This window comes from Aphelocoma coerulescens, chromosome 6, assembly GCF_041296385.1.
Source record: "Aphelocoma coerulescens isolate FSJ_1873_10779 chromosome 6, UR_Acoe_1.0, whole genome shotgun sequence".
Classification (NCBI taxonomy): domain Eukaryota; kingdom Metazoa; phylum Chordata; class Aves; order Passeriformes; family Corvidae; genus Aphelocoma; species Aphelocoma coerulescens.
In genome coordinates, this window is record NC_091020.1 from 31,408,349 (window position 1) to 31,431,418 (window position 23,070).

The following is a 23,070-nucleotide window of genomic DNA, read 5'->3' on the forward strand; positions in this document are numbered from 1 at the left end:
CCCATGTGTGCACACAGTCTTCTCATTTTGCACCTTTACACAAATTAACTCAGTATCATCTCCACCAACAAAACCTTCTGATACATTCCCAAAACTCTGCACCTTTATGGAGCCCTCTGAATAGCACCCAAAAGACCTGAGTGAATTTTCATTCTATTTCAATAACCTGGCTTACTCTATCAGATGTCATGTACATGTCACGGTAATGGAACTTCACCAAATCAAGGCTACTACTGAAAAATCTGGCAATAGAAAAAGCTAGTTGATATTTACCACAAATCAATATTCAAATAACAGACTATTAGTCAAGACCAATACACACAGAGCCAGAAAAAACTTACCTTGCTGACACGAGCACTCAACTTGAGCGGGTGAAAGTCTACTTCAAGCCAATTGTAAAGTTCTTTCACTTCTGGGACAACATATTGCACTACATTGAACCTGACCTACAGTCAACAAAAAAAATCCAAAGATCTCAACATAAATACAATATTAACCAATAGTTATGCTTTAAGAATTTCATATTCAACAAGTTAAACAGGCAACAGATGTGCTTTTCAATACAGGAGACTACATATTTTTCATTACATTCTTAACTGCAGTGACAGTAACTCTACACTACATCACTTACTTAAAAATGGAAAAGTAGAAAACATAAGCAAGGTAAACAGACTAGAGTACCATCCTCAGCCATTTCTAAGACACAAGGCTTACTACACAAATGTAGGCCCACATCCAATCTAACATCTCTGTTCATGATTAAATTTCTGAAGCCTTAAATTGTGGGTTGGAGGCAAACTGAGAGGTGCTGCGAGAAGAATTAATTCATATTGTTAAATGAGCTTTGAACCTAAGTTTCAGATATGAGTGCAAATGACTCTAAGAAATTCAAACATTCTCTGAAACTACCCATTACTTAATATCTAATTTGTTTATGAGCATCACAGGAGGTCTGAGGATAGATAAATCTAACATCCCTTCAAATTAAACACATGAAGTTTTCATGATCACTTAGATCCATATTTTCCAACATTTGACATCTGACCTGTGCTTATCCAAAACACATTTAAAACAGAAAAATAAGCACTTGATTCAGTTAATTACCCCCAAAAAACCCTAAAGTTCTAGATCACATGTTTCAGACACCTCAGGGTTTCAAATCAGTATTTGTTGCTTGGGTGACATAAAGACAATATTGAATCTGGCTCTTTAGTGCACACGAGCATCCATTGCCACTGCCATTTCCAAACAGTCCTTGTGAATCTGCAATTAAGTCCCAATTAACCATACAGCCGTTTTAGCTTTAAAATTGCTGACCCACAGCTAAGCACAGTGCTCTAGAACAGGAGTCAGTGTTAGGAAGCTGCTCACCTGAGCCCCAGTACCTACCATGTCATTGATGAGGCTGGCCCGTGTAGGGGGGGCCTGCAGCCCCAGCAGCGTGGCCAGGCGCCGCTGTTTCTCCACGATGATTCCATCCATATCCAGGAGACGAGCAATGTCAGTTCTCTCTGGAGTTATGGGAATGGACAAGGTGGCCAAAAGGACTCGAGTGGACATCCTGGTGACAGAGCAGAAGCACAAGAGATGAACTGCTAGAGAACACTTACTAATTCCTGTTCATAAATGTGCCAATTCAAGACAGGAACGAGGAGCATCCAGGATGCAAAGCTGTGTAAAAACACCAGAAATAACAGAGGAGACACCAACTGCAACATGAGAGGAAATTTTGAAGTCTTGTGAAGAAAATACCACCACTCAGAAGAGAAAAAGGAAACAAAACCCCAGATATTTATTGACTTGCTTATCTTCTCAGTCAGTAAAGAGAAGGAAGCTTAAACTAAAGTGATGCTAATGTTCACAATACTTACACTGTAGCTTTGTAAAACATCCTCCTTGCTCTAGATTTCTTTTGAGGCAATTAGTACTGGCCAATTTAGGCAGAGCTGCTCACAGCCATACATGTCATCTGCTTCTTTTGGGGTACAATTTAGTTTATTTTTGAACCTAGGGGGTTAAAAATAGATTCTAAGATCACAGCAAGTATCTTTCCCCACCTCTGCATCTCCTCTTGTGTGAGATTCTTTCGCATTTCTCTTGATAAGTGATAAAGGCGGTGAAGGGTGGATGCATGAAAAAGAGCATTTCCTGATTTCCAGAAGACAGTTGAAACTTTGTGATAGTAATTTGCCATCAGCTGTGGTTTGGGTGGTTTCTTAGACAGTGCAAACAGTCCATGAATATCTTCCACTGCTTTGAAAGCTTCCTAAAAAAAACCCAAAACAACCAAATACACTACTGTTAGGAAGTTTTTTGCAACACCCCAAAAAAGGAAAAATATGAATTCATTCATAAAGGTTATAAGGCTATAAAGTATTTAATACTTATGAAAGCTGTGATCCTCAGTTTTGTCAGCTACATGAAAACAAATACTTCTTTCCTAATAAATTATTTGGACATACTCCATTAACTATCTGCTTAGAATCTGGTATTTCTGAAAAACTTGTTTCATCTGGATTTTCAAGCTACAAACCAAGAGGAGAAAAAAGAAAAAACAAACAAAAAAATACCAAAAGTTCTACCAGCAAAGCTTGGTTTGAAATGCTGTGCAGAAACACCAGACTAAGCATTGAATATTCTAGATATTAAAACTTTATTCTTTAGCTCTTATCCTTTCCTCATCTTGGTGCATGTGCCATGAAACATGAACTGCATGGAGCAGATTACAGAAAGGCTGCAGACCAAGTGTGATGGGGAGCCCTGCTGCATACCTGCCACAGCTCCATGCTGATAGCACTGTCCAGCTGCACCAGCCTGGTCTCCAGGTGCATGGACTGGCTGTCAGGATTGTTGAGGTTGATGGCTGTGCTTTGGTTGTGGTGCCGCTGGATCTGGCCCAGGTGCATTCGCAGGTTATCGCAGAGTTTGCGGAACTCCGCTTTCCGCGTGTACTGCAGGCAGAACTTGAAAGCTGCAAAAATGAATAATGTAAATTCAAAATGTTCACTAATGGTGACTTCATGGTAGTTCTAAATGGGATTCAAATATGTAAATCAGTACACTTAAAGAAGCTCCATTTGCAGTCAAAAGACATCTCAAACATGATACAATCTGTCACACATAATAAGTGACAATGCAGAGCATTTTCATCTTGACCTCAAAAGATGAAGATGTTTCTACATAATTAAGCTTAAAGAGCAAAGGGAATACTTTAAGTCTCTTTAAAAATGTTCTAATTTATGCAGTGATTCCAGCTTTTAGTTTGAACTAAGAGGAAACAAAATCCTATGAATGGCATGAATTCAGGTTTTGGCTTTGTAAAATGTGGGAAAAAAATTCTCACTTCATTTAAATATGGTAAAGTCAAATGAAACCTTCAAATGACTGGAAATGACACAGACAAGAACCCCATCACTAATCCCACAGTTCCTCTCAAAAACCAATCCTTGCTCTGGCTTCTGGAGATATGCACAACACAGCACAAGTGCAGGAAAGAGGTCAAGAAGAGGGGATGGACTGTAGAGGGGGGATCAAGACCACCCAAAACCTTTGAAGCCCTCCAACCCACTTCCAGAAAGGTCAAGAACAGACTGAGCATGAGAACTGATTTGCGTAACAAGTGAGAAACTTATCTATAAAAAGGTCCCCTGACAAAGCCCAGATGCATGTGCACCCCAGGACTCTGGACACTCCCTCAGCTGGATCAACACTGGAGTAAGGACTAGTGATTTCTCTCCTTTTCCCTGCCATTCTTTCTCTCTAACCCTCTCTTTAATTCAACCTTCTCTTCTTCCACTCTATTCCTTTATCCAAAACCCACTGCCACGTGCTTAGGCTGGGAGGTCAGGGACTTCCATGCCAAATGCGTCATTTACTACTAAAACTCTGTAAGCTGTTGAGGACCCTCTGATTCTTGTTGTTCCTTTCGACCACAAGCATCTACAAATCTTGGATGTTCCCTTCCCCTTAACGGGGGACACACCCCACATCTTTATAGTTCAAGTTTCCATCTTTTGGACCTACCTTGCTGTGCAATGTCATGGTACAGGCGTTCTACTCGAGAATTATTTCGGAGAAGATCCAAACACTGTCTATAGGATTCCCATAGAAATTTAACCCAAGGTGTCAAAAGCAGGCGGTCAGTACGATCCTGAGTGTCTTCTCCACTTACAGCACTCAAAAGAACACTTTAGCCAGGGCAGAGGGGTAAGGAAAAAGAAAAAAGAGAAGTGGTTTATTCCCTACAATTCTCATCAATTTTTCTTACCAGGTTCTAAGATGAGACTGGACAAATCTGAACAGCTACTTTGCTGCTGAATAGTCTATTGCTTATGTTCAAAGTGGTCCCTCAGACAGCTCCCTTTTCCCTTAAAGGATGTAGACAATTATTTCAAACTTTGAAGTTTCAAACTTTGGCCACTGCACATACGACTGATATGTTCAAGCTCCAGAGGTAAGACATCAGAAACTTGTATCCTTCACAAGTAAGCCAAAGGAAACTAACTCCAGGATTTTCACCTTCCCTTTCCTAGCAGGGAGCTGTGTCCTGTACCTCTGCTAGTCAAGTATCACTGCCAATGCAGACACTTTAGTACTTGCTGACACTTCCCTTTTAGTCACCAGCACTGCTGCTAGAGTTCACTTTGTGCTGACATGTGACACAAGCGCTGTGTTGTGATCCGCACACATCAGAAACCAGACTACTCACATTAACATTTCAAATCCTTTACAAATTCTGACATGAAAAAGATGCTTAAATATGTCAGAGGTAAGGTAAGTTAATCTTTCATATAGAACTTCATTCCCTCATCACAGAAATATAAGACTGGGGGAAGCATTCCCAAGACACTGAGACCAATTCAGTGCTATGTCCCACATGATCCCTTTCTGCTGAACAATCCATTCAATGTGTTAAACTCACAGAGAACCATCTTCCCTAAGCCTTAATTTTTAAAACTCTTTCTGAACTGTTTCTAATCTAAAGTCTCAACTCTTTTAACTCTTTTCTTCTACACCATTTCCAGTTCTGATTTGCTTCCTTGGGTACTACATACACTATTAAACACAACATGTCACCAGTGCCTTCTCCAACAGATCATGAAGTGAATCCAGCAAAAAAAGTATGAGAAGTCTAGAACAGGACTTAAAAAACATTAAAGGAACTCTGCTTGTTTAGATGAGAAGTGTGACTGAAAAGATCTATTCTCTAGTCCTCTGTTATAGAAAGGAGAACAAGGAAAAGAGAGGTCAGTCATCTTCACTGTTTAACTGTTAGTGGATTCCTCTGTAACAATTTCTGGCACTAGAAATAGCATGAATAGCAGTGTCCTCCTATTGAATAAACGTCTGTCACTGTTGGGGTCTCCATGTCACCTTTTCTTTTTTGCAACCAACTTCTACTAGAGAGTTTTGCTGTTAACATGTAAATACAGAGCCTTCTACTCCACGTCTTTGTAAGTATTATTTGACTACTACAGCTCTATTCCTACACAACACAAATATCTTCTACTTCAGTAATTTTTTCCATTTTCTATTATTTCTATCATCATTCTATGTTCTCATTACCCACCCTATTAATTCTAACTCTCTTGAACATACTTTTCATGCCCTTTCTTCTATTATCTCATCAGTTAACCAAGCAAGTATAAAGTAACATTTCCTTTTGTTTGTATATGCACAATGTGGTCAGAAGAAATGGAGGTTATCCCATACAGGAATTACATTGGCCTAATATAACTAACAGCATTTCTACATCAACCATTAATGAGGAGCTTACCACAATAAACTCTCCAATACCACTACAGATGCAAATCCGAGCAGACACTGGAAAGCAGTGACCCAACTCCCAGAACCACTGCACATACATTTTGTATTCTTTACTGCTTGCTTTCTTTACTTTTCTTTACTCAGACTTGAGATTTTGTTCAATGTAAAATTCCTGCTTTTTTTCCCTTCCTTTAAAACCTCTAGAACACCACTAGTATTACATTTCAAGTCTATCACTTTTATATCTCAGCATTGTGAATAAAATTAAGGATACTTTCTGTAAATTGCTACATTTTAAAGACAGGGTGCACACCTTTCTGGAGTCTGAATGTTATCCAAGTCTTCTATGTCCAGTACCATCTGCTGGGATTCTTCCTTAGCTGCTTCTGTTTTTTCTTCAGCTAATTTTAAATAGGCTCGAACAACATCCTCCAAAGATTTGATGTTAACCTACAGCAAAGGCAAAAAAAGGTGAAGATGTTTCCACCCACAATAGGCAATAAACGTTTAAAATGTAAGTGCTATAAACCCAAGAACATCTAGAAGGCAAATTAATCCTAATTCACGACAAATCAGCTACTTTTAGATTATATCAGCTGACAGATACCACGCTTGCTATAAATAAATACAATAAAAAATCCAAAGCCATACCTGCTGGCAAATATTCTTGTACTGGTACAATCCTTCTTTGGCCAGGTGACTCTTGCGGAGATCCACGCAGAGTTCCAGGTACTTCAGCATAATTGGCTCGTGGATTTTCTGCCATGTTCGGTGTTTCTTACTTTTCATAACATCATAGAGAACATCAAGGGCAGGCTGCTTTTTGCCAACCTCAAGAAATTCTGAAAGTAAAATCCCAGTTAGCAAAAGACTTGCACACCAGAAGATGCATGTGTTATGCTTAATACAGGAAACATCCAGAATTTAATCAACTCTACCCAAAGTGCATTGATGGCTTGATTTAGCTGGCCATATCAAAAACGTTGGCAACTCAGTGTTAGTCGTTCAGTGACATAACTGGTAAACAAATGCTGACCAGTAAATTTACATGGGAATTTCAGGATAGCAGAGATGTCTCTCCGTCCATCCAGGCATGACTGAGCACTTCATACATGTGAATAAAATGGACACATCCAGTTTTAAAGCTGGTTCCATCAAGGACAAGGAATACCTACCAGGAGGCTGGTGGGTACAGCACCTACCAAGGGCATTTAATAAGGTGCAAAAAATACAATGAATGTGACTGAAAGTCCTGCTCTCAGGTGAGACAGGGAGGAAGGAAAAAATCTTCACTCAGCAAAGTTGTTCCTTTGTTGGTTTTTTTAACTCCTAAGTAGTTTAGCACTTCAGTTTACAGAAGTTATATCAAAAGCTGCTGCAGTTCAGCTGAAGGGTTGGGCACTTTTTAAATCAGCCTTGCTGCTGAAACCAGTGCCCCATTTATTCATCCCTAAGCAGCTGCTGTTATTAACAGGAGCTCTCAGGATCACAGCAACTCCCACCTCTGATACCCCGCACATTCTGCTTCACACAAAACACAGCAAACCACCCATGAGCAACCACTGAAGCAGCGACCCACATACACACAGACCCTGCTCTGAATGTACTCTGCACTGCAGAACAGCAGGAGAAATGAACACACCGAATGGGAAGCAAACAGGTTTAATAGATAAGATAGGTCAAGTACAGCTAGTGGGAAACATGCCTGTTCTTAAAGGCTGAGGGGTAGTTAGTACTTCCCATGAAGCACTCTGGAAAGCACTCCATTCCTAAAGAAATAATGGCAAAAAACTACTAGAGTAGGGGCCTGCTCAAGGAGATCAGACATCAGACAGAGCTTCCAAGTTTTGGAATCTTGAAGTTAAACATGGCAAAAGATGTAGACTGAAAGCAGCAGAGGGTTTTAATTTAAGGACCACAACAGCTCATAATCAGGATTCAGTTTATGTAAATAATGAGCTGGCAGAAGATGAGCTAGCTCCTTTCTAGAGAAAGTACCCTGATACAACTGAAGAGAATCAAGGTTACGGTGTGACAGTATCCAGCAGTACTTTTTTACTCACCAAGGGAATTTTAAGAAAGCTACCCTCCATCCCATAATTTACACTCCTGTTCTGTCTCAGAGCTGCTTTTGAGACAATTACTGCTTAGCTTTACATTTCATTTATGAAAATTAACTTGAAAGGCAAGTTTAATACTGCAACAATGCCAGGGCACTCCAACCACAGCTCTCAGTGGTCGATAACCAACTGGACAAAGCACAAAATTAATTCATATTGTTTTGAAACTTTTAATTAACTCTGGCCAAGCAGGTTCTTACAAGTAATTCAAATAATTAAGGCTCATTTAAGAGACACTTCAGTAAAAGCACAAAATGAACCTGAATATTGAAATACAGCACACAACACCATGCTTTGCAGCAGGAACTGTAAGTTATGGAAACTCAGACCTGTAACATACAAACTGTAAAGCTCAGCCCATAAATAGCTGTAAGAGTTACCTTCTACTGGTCTTTTTTCTTTCATACTACTTAAAATGCTAACAGCTGAAGCTGAGTGGCCAAGAACAGATGATACACATCAACAACTCACCTACTGCTAGACCAAAACCCTGAATTAAGCTCAGTTTTCAATCTGAGGAAACATGTCATTACAAGAGGTGACAAAGATGCCATGTGCTTTATAGTATCTCTAACACTGAGCAAGCTCAGTATCTGCAACAATAAAACACTCCTTAAAGTTGCATTACATCCTCAGTACAAAGCAATGCCAAATATTAACAACAGCTGAGGGTTGGCCTTGACCTACATTCATCAGTTACAAAGAAAAAACAGCTTTTCTTATATATCTGTATATACTTAAAATCCTTCAAGCTCTTCCTATTTCCAAACATCACCTCTGTATGTTGAAGTCACTGAGAACATGAAGCATATAGTGCTTCTAATGCTCACTTGAGCCTTAAATATAAAACACACACACTGAAACTCTGGAAACTGCACTGAGTGGTCCCATTTGAAACGTCAGTTTAACATTAAACTGCTTCCTGCAACACACAATCTGCCTTAGGTACGACTTTCCACCCTTTATTATGCTTGGCTGTGGTAAGACTGAACCCCTGCAGTTTGTAAGACTTGACACTGCTTGTCATGTTTTCCATTCAGTCCACTGAAATTCAGGATTTCCAGCATCTGTCTGGAGAACACCTCCTTCAGTTCAACTCGACTCCTTCACTTCACATAATTTAGTAGACTTGCAGCAGTATAAGAAACGTGAATTTAAATACCAAGAAAGCATCAATAATAATAATAAGCAGTTTAAGGTCAATATTCCAGAAATGCAACTTGCACACCAGCTACCACTTACTCTACCCAAGAATTCTTAAGTATAATTAAAGTTTATATATTATGGTATGTGCATCTTTTCCAGTGAAAGGACTGATGCAACACATCTTCACCCCTGAATGCTGACTGAAGCTGATTTCATCTTTCATCTTTTTATCTTTGTGGGAAAGACTTTTACAATGAATTTTTGATTAAAAATCTTGAGGACGTGCAGTACTCTCACATTTTCTTATTAATATACTAAGTACTTGAATAATGAAGAGTCCCCAGACCACACAGCCTCTTCTGCTGTCATTTTAAGACCCATACATCATCTGTAAGTTGTGGATGTCTGTAAGTGTCATCTTGAGATAAACCCTGCGACAATGAAGGGTCTAAATGGTCTTGCTAAGGGCTTAAAATAGGATACTATAAAAAACAGAAGCGTCAAAGCCATATGTTTGGCCCGAAACGAGCCAGCTGATAAATATAACCAGGCCAGCTTTTATGTGGCAGTCAGCAAGCGACGGCTACAGCGCTGGATTGTCTCCCTTGGTTGGTGTACCAAAACCAAACCAGTGTTATCAGCCTGTGCAGCAGCGAAGGAGTTTTACCATTTGCGTTCTCACCACAGTCACGTGAAGGACAGCATACAACATACAAAGCCCACAGGACACACAAGGGCGCGGGATCAGCCCGGGTTTGAGATCACCCCGGCAGGGCAGCGCGGCCCGACCCGCTCACGCCCAGCCCCGGTCGCCCCTGCCCGCCAGCGGGCCCAGACGCGCGGGCTGAGGCCGTGCCAGAGCCGGCCACGGCGGCTCCCCCTTCGCCCGGAGGCGGCCGTGGGGCCCAGGGGAGCGGGAGGCGGGGCCGGGCCCGCTCCTCACGCCCGCCGGGCCTCCCTCGCCTCCGCCATGCGGCGCGGCCACGCCGGCCCGGCCCGGCCCTTTCCCCGCGCCGGCGCCGCGCCGCCCGCTCCCTCCCGGGCGGGCGCTCCCGGGCGGACTCCGCTCACCGCCGGGGAATTCCGGGTGGGCTCTCCCGGGCCGGCCCGGCCGAGGGGTCCCGGGGCGGGCGCGGCCGGGAGCCGGGGAGCGGCGCGGGAGGCGACCCAGCGCTGTGTGTGTGTGGGCGCGGCCCGCACTGACCGTTCGCCCGCTTCAGGGCGTTCTCGGGCCGCTGGAAGTACACCGGCATGATGGCGGCGGCGGCGGCTCCTCACGGGGCGGCGGCGGCTCCGAGCTCCAGCCAGGCGGCGCGCGCGGCCGGAAAGGGAGGGAGCGGCGAGGGAAGGGGAGGGAAAGGGGCCCGCGCGCGCCCTGACGGCGGCGGAAGCGGAAGCTCCGCCCGGCGCGCGCACGAACCGCCAGGAGGGACCGGGATCGGGATCGGGACCGGGAAGAAGCGGGAGCGGGAGGGGGATTGGGACCGGGACCCTGATGGGATCGTGAGATAAGGTCGTGGGGAGATCCGGACCGTGAGGGGGATCGGGATCGGGAGGCGATCGCGGGGCGAGCTCCACAAAGCCCTTTGAGTGAGCCTTAAACGATACCGGGGGCACAGGGGGGTTTGCCGGGGGGGCGGTCGGGTGGCGCCGGGCCCCGAGTGAGTCATTCGCCTGTCTCGCACACTCTTGTTATTAGCACTGTTCTTACTGTTCGTTTTCTTATTCCACTGCTGCTTCTAGTAAATTGTTCTTAGCCCAACGCGTGATCTTTACCTTTTTGTACCTCCAACTCTCCATCCTATCTCAGAAGGAGGTGGGGGGGACGTGAGCGAGCGGTGTGTGGTCTGGGGTGTTTCACTGGGGATACTAAACTGGGGAATTCCATTCCTAAACCATGACAGACCTGTATTTTAGCATAGTCTGCATGAAGTAGTCATCACTCAGCTATTTATAGGGCCGAGCGAGTCCTTTTCTTGTGTTCATAGAATTAATTTAACAGACAGCTGGGTGGCAGCTGTCCCCAAGTAGCTGGAGCCAGTGCCTGTCCTAAGTCCTTGCAGCCTTCTCAGAGGGACAGCTGTGCTCTGATGGGGACTGCAGGTGTGCTGCCCGGTATTTATTGCTGGGTTAGAGCAGGATTCGCTATTGGGCAGCCCACTCCGTGTTTTTGGACCTCTCTGAAGTTCCTGAAAGCCCTCCAGGCTGGGATCAAGATGATTTTGTGTCAGGAGCAGCTTTTATAGTCTGTCTCATCATATCTCTACTTACGTGGCAGTTGAATATATTAAATGTGTGTGTTTCATGACTTCCTGAAAATCACATGGCAGGCTGCCCTTTAGTGTGTTCCCTAGCCAGGCAGGGACAGGCCTGGCCTCTCCCAGAACTGCACGTTTTCTTCAGCAGCTTCTGATGCTTCTCTGGTTATCCCAGTTATTTTGGAAGTTTCTTCTAATCAGTGTCATGGTATTCCTAGAATCATTTAGGTTGGAAAAGACCCTTAAGATCATGGAATCCAATGTTCAGGTACCACTGATCATTCAGACTTGCAAATAAGATCTTTACATTCTCAATAAGCTTCCTGATGCATGGAGTTACTCAGGAATGGTTGTTCCGCTTCCGTGAGTGCTCCTCACACTCAGTCCCCACTTGGGCACAAGCCAGCCTGTGTGGAAGCACAGGGATGTCTGTTCTGGGTTGCTCAGGGGTACAACTCCTGGCCGTGACTCCAGGAGGTGGTTGCCAGCAGTGCCACCTCCTTTTGTGTAACATTTCACATGAACCGTGCCCCATGACTTACAAAGTGAGGTAGCAGAGGGCTGCGGAGATGATGACGGCACTGGAGCTCCTCACTTGGGGAAAGGCTGAGGGAGCTGGGCCTGTTCAGCCTGGAGAAGAGACAACTAAGCATCCATGTCCATCAGTGTCTGAAGGGAGGTGTCAGAGGATGGACCAGGCTCTGCTCCGTGGTGCCCAGCAATACGACAAGAGGCAATGGGGAGGAACTGGAACACGGGGAATTCCACCTGAATACAAGGAAGAACTTGTATTGTGCAGTGACCACGCATTGGGACAGACCGCCCACGGAGAGTGGGGAGTCTCGCCCACTGGAGATGTCCAAAAGCCGTGTGGACACACTCCTGAGTGCAGGGCTCTGGGGACCTGCTTGGGCAGGGCCGTGGCACCGGCTGAGCTCCGTGGCCCCTTTCAACTTGAACCATCCTTGGATTCTGTGACGCAGACAACAAAAAAGACTTCTATTTTTCCCAGGCCCTTTTTTCCCCCCGTTACCGCCAGAAAGCAGGCGGGCGGGTCCCAGAGCAGGAAGCCGCGGGGAGCGGGCGGGCGAGCAGCGCTCAGTAAATGGCGGGGAGGCGGGCCCGGCCGGGCGGGCGGAGCGGGGCCGTGAGGGCGGAGCGGGGCCGGGCGGGCGGAAGGCGGCGGAGCGAAGATGGCAGAGGCGGAGGCGCAGCTGCTGCGGGCCGTGGGGCTGATCGGTGAGGGCCCGGGGAGCCGGGCCGGGCCGGGGGCGGTGCCGCGGCCCGGGGCGGTGCCGGGGCCCGCTGCGGTACCGGGGCCCGCTGCGCTGAGGCCGCGGGCTCGGGCGGTGCTGGGGGTGCCGGCTTTGCCTGTTGCAGAGCTAAGCCGTGCACAACTCGGCCGAAGTGTCTGAAATTCGCGGCTTCCGAGGTTTGTGTTGCGAAATCAGAAATAGGGAAAATCATAAATAAGCTGGTCCGGGTGCTTTTTCCTCAGTACCGTGCTCATGTTGAATGTGCATTCAAACTTGGTGCTTCTTTGACCTCGTGAAGCAGGTCAAGAATGGAGATTTATTAATATTTAAAAAATAAAAACCGTATCAGAATTCCTGCCTTAAGGCTTAAACCGTAGTGGCAGAACTGGATGTCTAGGGTCAGGGTAAGGTGGAATTTTAATCTGATTCCAGGAAACAAACCTGATTAACCCATCAATTTACTTCCTTGCTGCTGTTTGGCATTCTCACAGTGAACATCTTTCCACCATAGAAAAAGACACCAACGGAGATGCTTTGTGGGTTTGGTGTTATCCATCCGTAACAGCTGACCTGAGGACTCTGTTGCTGAGAAAGTGCTGCCTTACAGATGAAAACAAACTGCTTCATACGTTTGTATTTGGCCAGTATAAAAGGTCTTGGTTCTACATCACAACAGTAGAAGTTCAAGATTCTCCAGCCTTGAAAAAGGTAGGACTTGGTGGAGTTTTTCAGGAAAATTCAGGGAGGACTTTTGCAAAGCTTCCTCTGTGGGTTAAGCAGTGTTTTCCCATGGAGGGAAATGTGAGGAAAAGAAGGGATTCAGGGTCTTGTGTGCTCACAGATGCAGCTCTGTCCAGGTGTCCAACCAGTCTACTTTTCATTTGGCACCAAGACATGGAATTGCGGAATGATTGAGATATTCATTACCCGATTTAGATTCCTCATGTTAATATACAAATGCTATTTCATGCTGCTATTTCTAGTTAATTTGCATTTCAAGTTCAGCATTTTTTCTCTCTACGAAGTTTGGTTCATAGTGTCCAGAATCTTGTTCCAATAGAACTTGATGCCTTTTTTTCCCAAAGGATCAAGTTATGTAGGTACTTTCTTTTCCACTGCGTTGATTACTGAAAGACAGCAAATATAGTTGTATCTTCTATCTTTTCCTTGTTATGAAAATTATTAAACTGTCTGTTAAGTCTGTTCAATTTTCGTGTTTTATGCAATGTTGTTAAGTAGAAAGATAATGTGGTAATTTTGCATGCCCACAGCAGAATGTCGCTTGCCTTTCCTCACTCCAAGTTTACATTTCCTATGAAATAAAGTAAAATAAAATTAAAGTGTCTGCCTCCAACAGTTACAGTGGGAGATGCTATTTCAGGAGGACACGTGAGCCTGGTCATTGTCTGCAAACCTTCAGTCTTGTACTCTCCCAGCCCACAATCATTTGATTGAGGAAGTTAGAGTAGTTCTGTTTGTGGGCCTGCTATCTGTGTCTTTTTTTCCAGTCTCCTTCTAAATGTGTTGATGCTGTCTGCCTCCACAGCCTCTTTGGCAACAAATTCTGGAAGTTTCCTCTCTGCTACGGGGAAGAAAAATACCTTTCTGTTTTTTAATAACTTCATGAGATTAGAGGAAAGTAACTCTTGTAGTGTAGGTTAAGCAAAAGATAGCCTGGACAGGAGCTGAGTCACATCAGAAATCTGCTATCCAGGCCATTGCTGCACTTAGGAACTTGGAGCCTTGACAGTAAAGTGACCAAGACTGTTCATGTGGGGTCATTAACTGAGCTCTGTGTGTTTCTGTGCCTGTGTCATGTGCAGGTGACCCACTTCTCCATTGTCCTGACAGCCAAAGACTTCAACCCAGAGAAGTACGCAGCCTTCACCAGGATCCTCTGTAGGTCTGTATAACAGCTGGCCTGAGGTACTGCCGTGTGCATGCTTAGATCTTGCCAAAGCAAAAGGTTAAATTCATTGTGCTCTGTTTGTTCAAACAACCTGCTGGAAACTCAGTCCTACAAACAGAATCAGATGATAAAAATCCTTGATTTGAGCTTGTCATGAGTTCATGCAGTAAGTGTTGGATGAATGTCAGATGTGTGTTGGGTTTTAATGTGTGTCTTCTCCAGACACACACCACCACCCTCACACTCATTTTCTCTGAGAAGACATGTTTAAAAAGTGTAAATGTTTGGGAAGATGTCAGTGCTGGACTTAAAGGTCACCATGTGTATGGTGAATGACGTGCATCCCTCCACAAGATCTTTTTAGATGCTGCTTGCAGCTCCTCTGAGCTAAGCACAGCACCCAGGGATCTTTTTGCTTTTCCTCTAGGGAAGTGAGAGCCTTCTTCCAACCAAAAGACCTCTTCTAATTTCCTTGTCCTGTTTACTCACTTCCCTTCATGTTCTCATTCTAATGCTCTCTCTGCTTGTTATTTTGCTTTTCCTTCCGTTTCCAAATTAGTTTGGTCCCAGTTCTTGATACCAAGAGTATTCCTTGAGATTTTGCAGCTAATTGGATGCAATTGTGAGGTTATTATGCTCTTGGGACTTACTATATATAATGTAGACTTGGGAATGCCCTGAGGCTTGCCAGTTCTGCAGGGTACAGAAAAACTGAGATTTGTTCTTTTTTGGTGATACGTGAAATACTCAGATTCACTGTAGATCATGTTGTTGCTGACTTATCAACTAATACTTCATTTCAAATCCTGGGTGGATTCTTCCAAGCATGATAATAATTGAGTTTCAAATGTGATGTAGCTTTGTGCTATAGCTAACATGGAAAATGTGTAGTTGACAGCTTCAGTGCTATTCCTGAAATATCCTAACCTGTAAAATAGGTTACAGTGTCTCTCTGCTTCCTGGAAGACAGCTGACAGTGCATGGGTTCTCTTGGTGTGTGGTTCTTCTGTGTCATTTTGGGTTCTTAATGAGTGTCAAGGACATATCTTTCTTTCATCATTTAACAGAGTACAGAAGAATGGCAAATGATACTTGGATGAATAATTAAAAACTACCTAGTCATAGTCTGTGTGTAATAACAGGAGTTACTGTGGTAGTTGCTTTTTTATAAAGCAGGCACCTTCCAAGTCTGCAAAGAATCCTTTGTCTGGACACCTGCCTACACCTTTGGGGTGTGTTTCTATCTTAGTCCATGTTGGTTTGTTCATAAAATAGAAAGCTGAAAGAGGAGTACAGGGTTATTTTATATTCTAGAAGACAGACGTGTTTGTGTACGTTGGAAGACTTCTAGTTTAGTATTTAAAACCTCAATGAGGTGTCCAAAATAAAAATTCTTGCCAATAATATTGCTATTTATGATAGCAGTATTATTGGCAAGATTTTTAATTTTTTATTTTTCATATATACATTGGTGCACTGATTGCAGTTAAAATACCAGACTCTCTCCTTTTCACACAGAATCTACTTGAAGCATGGAAGTCCAGTTAAAATGATGGAGAGTTACATTGCAGTCCTTACAAAGGGCATCTGCCAAAGTGAAGAAAATGGATCCTTCCTCAGCAAGGACTTCGATGCTCGGAAGGCTTACCTTGCTGGCTCCATCAAAGGTTAATCACTGCCAGAGTCTCTATTCTGATTCCTTTCTTACAGCATAAAATACAATCTTGTTTTCATGTATGCTTCAAGTAAACACTGCTAACACTCTTACCTGTGCTATTATTGTTAAGCTTCTTCAAAAACATCGTAATATCAGCCTGTATATCTTCTATAAAACTATTTCCCATCTTTTCTAGATATAGTATCTCAGTTTGAAATGGAAACAGTTATTTTATATACAGCACTGATGTTAAAGAAGAGAATTGTAGTGTACCATCCTAGAATAGAAGCTGTCCAGGAATTTACCAGGTACTTCATCAATTCCTTCCTTCCCACTCACCCACCCCCCACCCCCCTAGAAGCCCAACAAATTTTGAACCTTCATTGAGAGAAAAGCCCATATTTTAGGGAAAAAAAGAAATCTATCTTAAACCTATTCATTGAAATTCTGCTAAATCCCTCTTAATTCTTTAGCTGTATGTTGCTCAACTCAGAGAAATTTAATGGTAGAATGAATGATAAACTGCTTGCACTGATAAATAGAAATCTCTGTAGTTCATACATACATATATACACCCCAAATGAGACCTAGTCATAATTGTTCTTTTTCATGGCATGCAATTTTTACTGTGAAGCTTTAGTTAGTGTAAGTAAAGTTCTACCACGTCTCAAATTGCACTCTAATCTCCCTTAGGACTTTGCCTGCTTTAGTGTGGCATCGACAAGACTGGTCAATTCTTCATTCATATGTGCATCTAAATGAGGAGGAACTGGAAGCCTTAAAAGCCTGCACAGGTAGTGATAATTTATTAATCAAAAATTAAAATTTAATTTCAGTTTCTGTTGCTGCAAGGTCTTGCACTTTGGAGGGAAAAAAAGGTTATTTTGCTATTAATGCTGTTGATCAAAGTTAAACATAATTTGCTTTGGAAAGGGCAAATCAACTGAACAACTTTGTGGGAAGATAATTATGGTTCATCTGGTGGCTGTGGGTGGATCCACATCAGTCTATCCCTAATCTCAGATGCGAAGCAGCCTTGAGACTTTTTTGATGCTTTGATCGGAGGCATTGAAAGTCTTCCTGTTGTACAGAAATAGCTCACTTTGATAAGGTTCATTTTTTTCCCAACTTCTGCACATCAATAGTAACAATCTTTTTTTTGAATTCCTAACTCTGAAGTCCCAGACTTCTATTTGATGTCAATGAAGTCTGTGTCTCCTAAGCACAGGTAGACTTTACCTGTAGGAGTTAGGTCTGTGTGACACACTGCTGTGTGTGCACAGTGCTTAATGCATGATCCAGGAAGAGGCCCTTGCTTTATGCAGAGGTTACTATGACACATCATGTGGCCATTAAGAGGCTTCTTTATATAGAACATGAGCACGGAGACTACTCATCTTCAACATTTTTACAGCTCACTAAGCATCTTCAATGGAGAAAAACTGCTCCAAGTTTGCTCATCTGACATGCTATAAATAAGAAAATCTGTTGGGTTTATTCCTCTGTTCCAGTCTAATACTGACTTCGTGACAAGAGGCTCCAGGGTAGAGATTTTTGTAATGAGAAAGTTGCAAATGAGTAATTTTAGTAGGAAGGTAGGAAGAGTTTAAAATTTCAGATTGATAACTTGGTGATATTGATGTAGTGTTAGCAGTTCATCCATGTGCAAGGCAATTTTAGAAGTTGATTATTTCAGCTCCTTGGAAATGAAGCATCTCCTGAACACTTTTTGAATGATAATATCAAGAGAGCAACCTCCTGGGTCCAATGAGTAGTGTCAAATACTCTTAGAACAGACTGTAGGACTGTGGGTTTTTGTTTTATTTATGAAGATCCTAATCTTGCTGAATTCTGTGCTCTAGGTTACATCGCTGGATTTACAGACTCTGAAGTGAGCAGTAGATCAGACCTCTATGATGTTTATGTGAATTTGGCAGACAGTGAGATTACTGTTTCCCCTGTAGTGAAAGGTTGGTCACTGTTTATATTTTGGATTTAGAGGCAGTTTATTCCAGAGCTGACAGTAATTGCTCAGCCTTGTTGTAGGTCAATCTTGATCCTTCTTCCATCTGGCTTTTGAAAAGTCAGTATGTAATCTTCTGTCTTAATTTTATTGCCACCCTGGAAGACTGGGTAAAGTTGGAATTTGGAAAGATGTGCTTTGTCTTCCAAAATGCACAATGGAGATTTTGTAACATCCATGTTAGACATGGAAGAGACTTTCAGCTGAATGGAGAGATATCACATGAGTCTTTGGAAAAACATGGCACTAAATACTTGAAGACTGGGGACTACTTGAAAGAAAAGCTTCTATATTCCTTATCATCATCTGCTTAGGGCCACTTCAGAGGTACTGGCTTTTGATACAAGGTTATTGCTTTTACCAGCAGATTTCAAATGGCAGTCATGAAAAGATTCCTCAGTTTGGTGTGTTATTCGTATGCATTTCTAGGTATCACAAAAAAGGTGATTTTATGTGTGGTATTTGGTTTTTTTTCTTACACAGAGGCAATGACAATGGGAAAACTTCACAAAGAAATCGGACAACTAATTGTTCAATCGGCAGAAGATCCAGATAAATCAGACAGCCAAGTCATTAAGGTTAATATTTTATTTTTAAATCTAATTATCTTCTATTGCTAAATCTTGGCAGAAGGAGGGAGTAGGAGGAAGAGTGTCCTGAGAATCAGTCAGTCTCTTCTACCTTCTGCCTTATTACAAATGAGCATTTTATTCATCATGCAGGTTTTTAAGGATAACTTACTTAGTTTACATTATCTCTTGGGTAACTACATTGCTGAAGAAAGTTCGGAAATTCTATTGATTATAAGACTGGTTTCTCAGCTTTATTCCACAAGGCATGGATTTTCCTCAGTGCTTTGGCAATAGTATTGGCAATACCTTGAAAAGGTCCTGCTAAATATGGCTTCTTAGCTATAAAACCTGACTTTTATGATGATGGCATTTTTTCACTTCCTCCCCTATCTAATATTGGACATTTCACAACTGAGTGACTTAGTCACAGAGCTCAGTAAGGCCAGGAGAGGAGTGGCTGTGCTCCCTTTATCCAGTATGGCACAAGAGCAGGCTGAAGAACTGTTGCAAGTTTTCCTTAAAACAGATTTGGTCTTTATTTTAATGAGCTATTTTTTAATCATTATTTATTTCCTGTTTTGTTCTGTATTGATTGTTTTTTATCAATGTACATGAAAACATTATCGTATCTAATACTATATTCATGGTTGCTTGTTTTTCTGCTCCTTAAGGACATTTCTCTGAAGACAAAAGAAATCTTGGCTACTTTAGCCTCACTTACTGAAGTTTCTGATGGCAATGAAAAGCCAACCCTTAACGCCGAGGCCCTGAAACAAAAGCGATTTCCACCAGCCACAGAAAACTTCCTTTTTCATTTAGCAGCTGCTGAACAAATGCTCAAAATCTGATTGTGATGCACTGCAGTGTTATGGATCAATTCAGAAAAGCTGTCTCTGCCATCCAGATAGGTATACCTGGTATTTTATCTGAAAAACTAAAGGTATGAGTGAATGTCATAGTTACCATGATATAATGCAGAATATTGGAGCTTGACTGGGAACATACGGAGATGTATTTGGGAACATTCCTGGTGTCATTATCTCTCCCCAACTCTAACTATGTATCTATGGCTCCTGTATTTCACACCACAGAGTGAGTGGATATGCAAGCAGCACAGGCCAGTGTGTCCAGGCTGTGGCAGACTTCAGTGTAGTGGTTGTTTGTCATCTACATTCCAGAGGCTGGGCAGCTCTGACTTGCCTGCCTGGGGCCTGGAACAGGGCTGCAGCACACGTGCTGTGAAACCAGCACAGCTGGGATGTGCTGATCTCTGCACAGGGGTACCCTGAACACGCAGCTGGTCTGAGTGCTCCTTCTGGGCTTCCAGGGATGTCAGCCTGTCAGATGCTGCTCTTGCTCTGGACTGCCTGATACTTGGAAATCCCAAATAAATGGACAAGTTCTCTCTTTCTACTTGAAAGTATCTAGGTGTGAATAAAGGATGTCTGGGAATATCTGATGTGGTAGCCTTAGTATGAAAAGGAAGGGATATTTTGAAGCTCAGGTGTGAGGTGAGCACCTCTTTTGGACTCCTGCCTTAGAGGTTTTCCCCCTTTCACTCCGTCCCATGCCTTTGATTGGAGGGATAAGATACACGATTACTGTGCTTGAAGTGGGGCTTCCTAGGGGGGTCATGGACAAGTGCTGCCATACAGCTGGAGTCATTTAAGAAGTTGTTGGGGTTCTCAGCTGAGAAGAGACCTGGCCACTCATTCCTGATCCACATGAGAGAAAGATGAGTCAAAGCCTTATGGGCCAGGAATGCTCAAATGGCCAGGTAGCACAGGTAGAGCATCAGCTTCTTGAATGACTGGGGCTGAAACACAGGTACTGTCTGATGGTGCTCTGTGTAAACTAAATCTAGATGGAAACTTTTGAAGTCATAGTGAAAACTGGGAAAGAGTTTAGAGAAAATTAAGATTTGCCTACTTGTTTGGTTGCACAGCCATAAGTCAAGAGATTTTTTTTTCTTTTTTTTTCCTTTTTTACTGAACAGCCTGAAACTAACTGCTTTACAATCTTCTGAGAAAAATTTAGAGTCTTTGTAGGGAAATGCTCTGAGCCAAACAATCTGTATTTGTTCAGAAATGTCCACAACAAATCAGTCTTCTGCCAGTAGCACTTTGTTATAAGAAAAAAATAACCTTTTTCCTGGCCTTTGTACAGATAGGCTGTAGCATGTGGTTTTACATAGAGATTTTATACTTATGATTAAAACTTTAGTAACCAGTATTTATATTGTTAAATAATTGGATGTTTGCTATTCTAAAACTGGTAGAGCTCATCAATAACTATGTGCAGGCAATATTGGAAAAAGAGTTGTCCTTTTGCTATGTATGATACCTTAAGGAAATCTATTTTAGAATGTGATTAAGGAATGTGGCATCTGTGTATAAAATGGGTGGTTATTACAGTCAGGAAATGAAAGTGCTTCAGAACAATCTCCTATTTTCAGGGGTGTAAAATTCTACTTTAAACACTTAGTCTGAAGTTTAAATTCTGAACACAGTAGCATGTAAATTTTTTTAAACTTCTGAGAAAAATATTGCAACTGCCTTTGTTTACCTGTAAGTGCTCTACAGCTTTTTTTCCCCTTTTGCCAATTAATGGTTTTTGTTAATGGTTCTTTAATATTGCTGCTTCTGTTTTGGGACCTATAAAACAGTCACAATAGAAGAACTGCAAAACTATGCTGAAAATTCTATTCAGGACCTACTTTAAAGTCCACTGAAATGGAATTCTTTCACCAAGGGAAACCTGAATCTGCTTCAGCGAGCTGTCTTAGCACCACAGTGCAACTGAGAAGAAATTCCCATTGTTTCTTATTAACAAACTGCCTTAAGGCATATCTAGAGACAACCACACAAAGCAGAGAAGCTCAAGTGCAAACTAAACCTTGAATGCCTGTTTTGATTTCTGTTTTGGAAATGTTCCAGTTGAAAATCTCAGTGTTGTATTAGATCTTCTGATGTTTGTGCAACACAGATGAAATACAATTTTGCACTTAAGGAACTGGACTCATAGCATGCTTATGCCTATTAAAAAATCCTGAACAGTCTATCCTTTAATTTATGTAAATTTATTCTTGAATAGTTGTGACCATGGAGTCACAGGCCTTAGCTTTTAGTTTTGCAATACTGGGATTGAGCTATGGTTTGGTATTTAGGTTGGAAATGTTCAGACACTTCTGTCATTGCTGATTTTATCATCAGCACTGTACAAGATTTATTGGCCTCCCTCAGCTTCAGTGCATTCAAAGGATTGTCTTAATGTTCTTGCATTTTCCTAATGACTTTTGACACTGTTTCTTCTCAAAAAGGTTTAAAATAAACCAGAAAAATCTGCAAGGTCAGAACAGGAAAAGATTTCTACTTATTTCTCGCTTCCCTTTCCCCAGGATGCACACAAAGCAGACTGTGGGTGCAGTTGCTCTTTTGCAGTCAGATGACATTCTTTGTTCCTCCTAGAAGCAAAGACTGTTTAAAATGGAATTTTTATTGATACCTTTTCATCTTACTGCCTTTCTGTTCTTGGAGAAATACAAAATGGTGAATGGTTCCAGTGCCATAACATCTCCACTACATTTGCAGAAATTGGGAAGGTAAAGAGTGAGCAGGGCAGAGGCCTGCAAAGGGGAGCAGGATCAACACTCAGTCCCTGCAGTTGAGATTTTGCTGACTAAATTGGGTTACTTGCTTTACTGCTTTCATCCCTGTGGTTTTAGTTCCTGGTATGAGCTGCCCTCTTTCCCCTGCAGGCAAATATGTGAGGGGGATAATGTTCAATGGAGAGCAGTGTAATGCTTTGTAACCTGGAAAAACTTGACACAGAACATCTGACAGAGTCCATCTTAAACGTCCTTCTGCTTTTAGCCTCTGACTGCTCCTGAAATGGCTACTGGGGGTTTGCTAATTGAAGCAGCTCGATTTCTAGATTAAAAACAAGCTGTAAAGCTCAGTGTAGGGAGTTCCCAGCTGCCTCATAGTGCTTTACACCCTTCCCTAGGCAGCTGTCTGGCTGAAGTCTGAGTCAGAGCATCTCTGGTCAGGTGAAGTCATTCCTTGGAGCTGCTGCGTGATGTGGGACTCAGGAGGAGACTCCAAAGACTGGGCAGCAGCTCGTTCCTGAGTGACACTGTGCAGCACGTGGTGTTTGCTGTCTGAGTGGGAAGGAGCTGCAGTGCACTGCAGTGCCTTCATCCTTCCTTCCTCCACCCCCAGCATGTGGGGAAAAGGGAAAAGCAGCATGGCTGTGTTACAGGCCTGGGGGTAAAGCAGGGACACAGCTCCAGCTGAGAAAGGCTTTGATCTCAATATTTCTTAACATGGGAGTGGCTGATTTTTTTTTAAGCTACATTAAAGGG

General features: G+C 42.7%; 2 protein-coding genes across 2 annotated transcripts in view; one reads left to right on the plus strand and one right to left on the minus strand.

The window, feature by feature from the left end:
* The window catches only part of EIF3A (eukaryotic translation initiation factor 3 subunit A), a 29,192-nt gene extending 18,827 nt beyond the window's left edge, over positions 1-10,365 (minus strand). Inside the window, exons 1-8 of the mRNA XM_069020133.1 lie at positions 10,237-10,365; positions 6,418-6,608; positions 6,080-6,216; positions 4,024-4,187; positions 2,772-2,971; positions 2,058-2,266; positions 1,390-1,561; positions 342-446 (exon numbers count right to left, since the gene is read on the minus strand). Coding sequence (XP_068876234.1) covers positions 342-446; positions 1,390-1,561; positions 2,058-2,266; positions 2,772-2,971; positions 4,024-4,187; positions 6,080-6,216; positions 6,418-6,608; positions 10,237-10,285 — 1,227 coding nt within the window. The 5' untranslated portion in view covers positions 10,286-10,365. The remainder of the gene's footprint in view (positions 1-341; positions 447-1,389; positions 1,562-2,057; positions 2,267-2,771; positions 2,972-4,023; positions 4,188-6,079; positions 6,217-6,417; positions 6,609-10,236) is intronic.
* A 2,101-nt stretch (positions 10,366-12,466) lies between these two features.
* On the plus strand, positions 12,467-21,765 carry DENND10 (DENN domain containing 10). The gene is made up of 9 exons (XM_069020135.1): positions 12,467-12,529; positions 13,058-13,254; positions 14,370-14,449; positions 15,974-16,122; positions 16,309-16,420; positions 16,806-16,906; positions 17,975-18,082; positions 18,619-18,713; positions 19,379-21,765. The coding sequence occupies exons 1-9, from the start codon at positions 12,484-12,486 to the stop codon at positions 19,553-19,555; spliced, it is 1,065 nt and encodes a 354-aa protein (XP_068876236.1). The 5' UTR covers positions 12,467-12,483; the 3' UTR covers positions 19,556-21,765.
* Positions 21,766-23,070: the final 1,305 nt, after the last annotated feature.

What these genes read in the sequence shown, in the direction of transcription:
- DENND10 (XM_069020135.1), top strand. Translation starts at nt 12,484, where the DNA reads ATGGCAGAGGCGGAGGCGCAGCTGCTGCGGGCCGTGGGGCTGATCG. An exon ending in GCGGGCCGTGGGGCTGATCG is followed by an intron (nt 12,530 to 13,057) that starts GTGAGGGCCCGG and finishes TTTCCACCATAG; the next exon opens with AAAAAGACACCAACGGAGAT. An exon ending in AGCCTTAAAAGCCTGCACAG is followed by an intron (nt 16,907 to 17,974) that starts GTAGTGATAATT and finishes TCTGTGCTCTAG; the next exon opens with GTTACATCGCTGGATTTACA.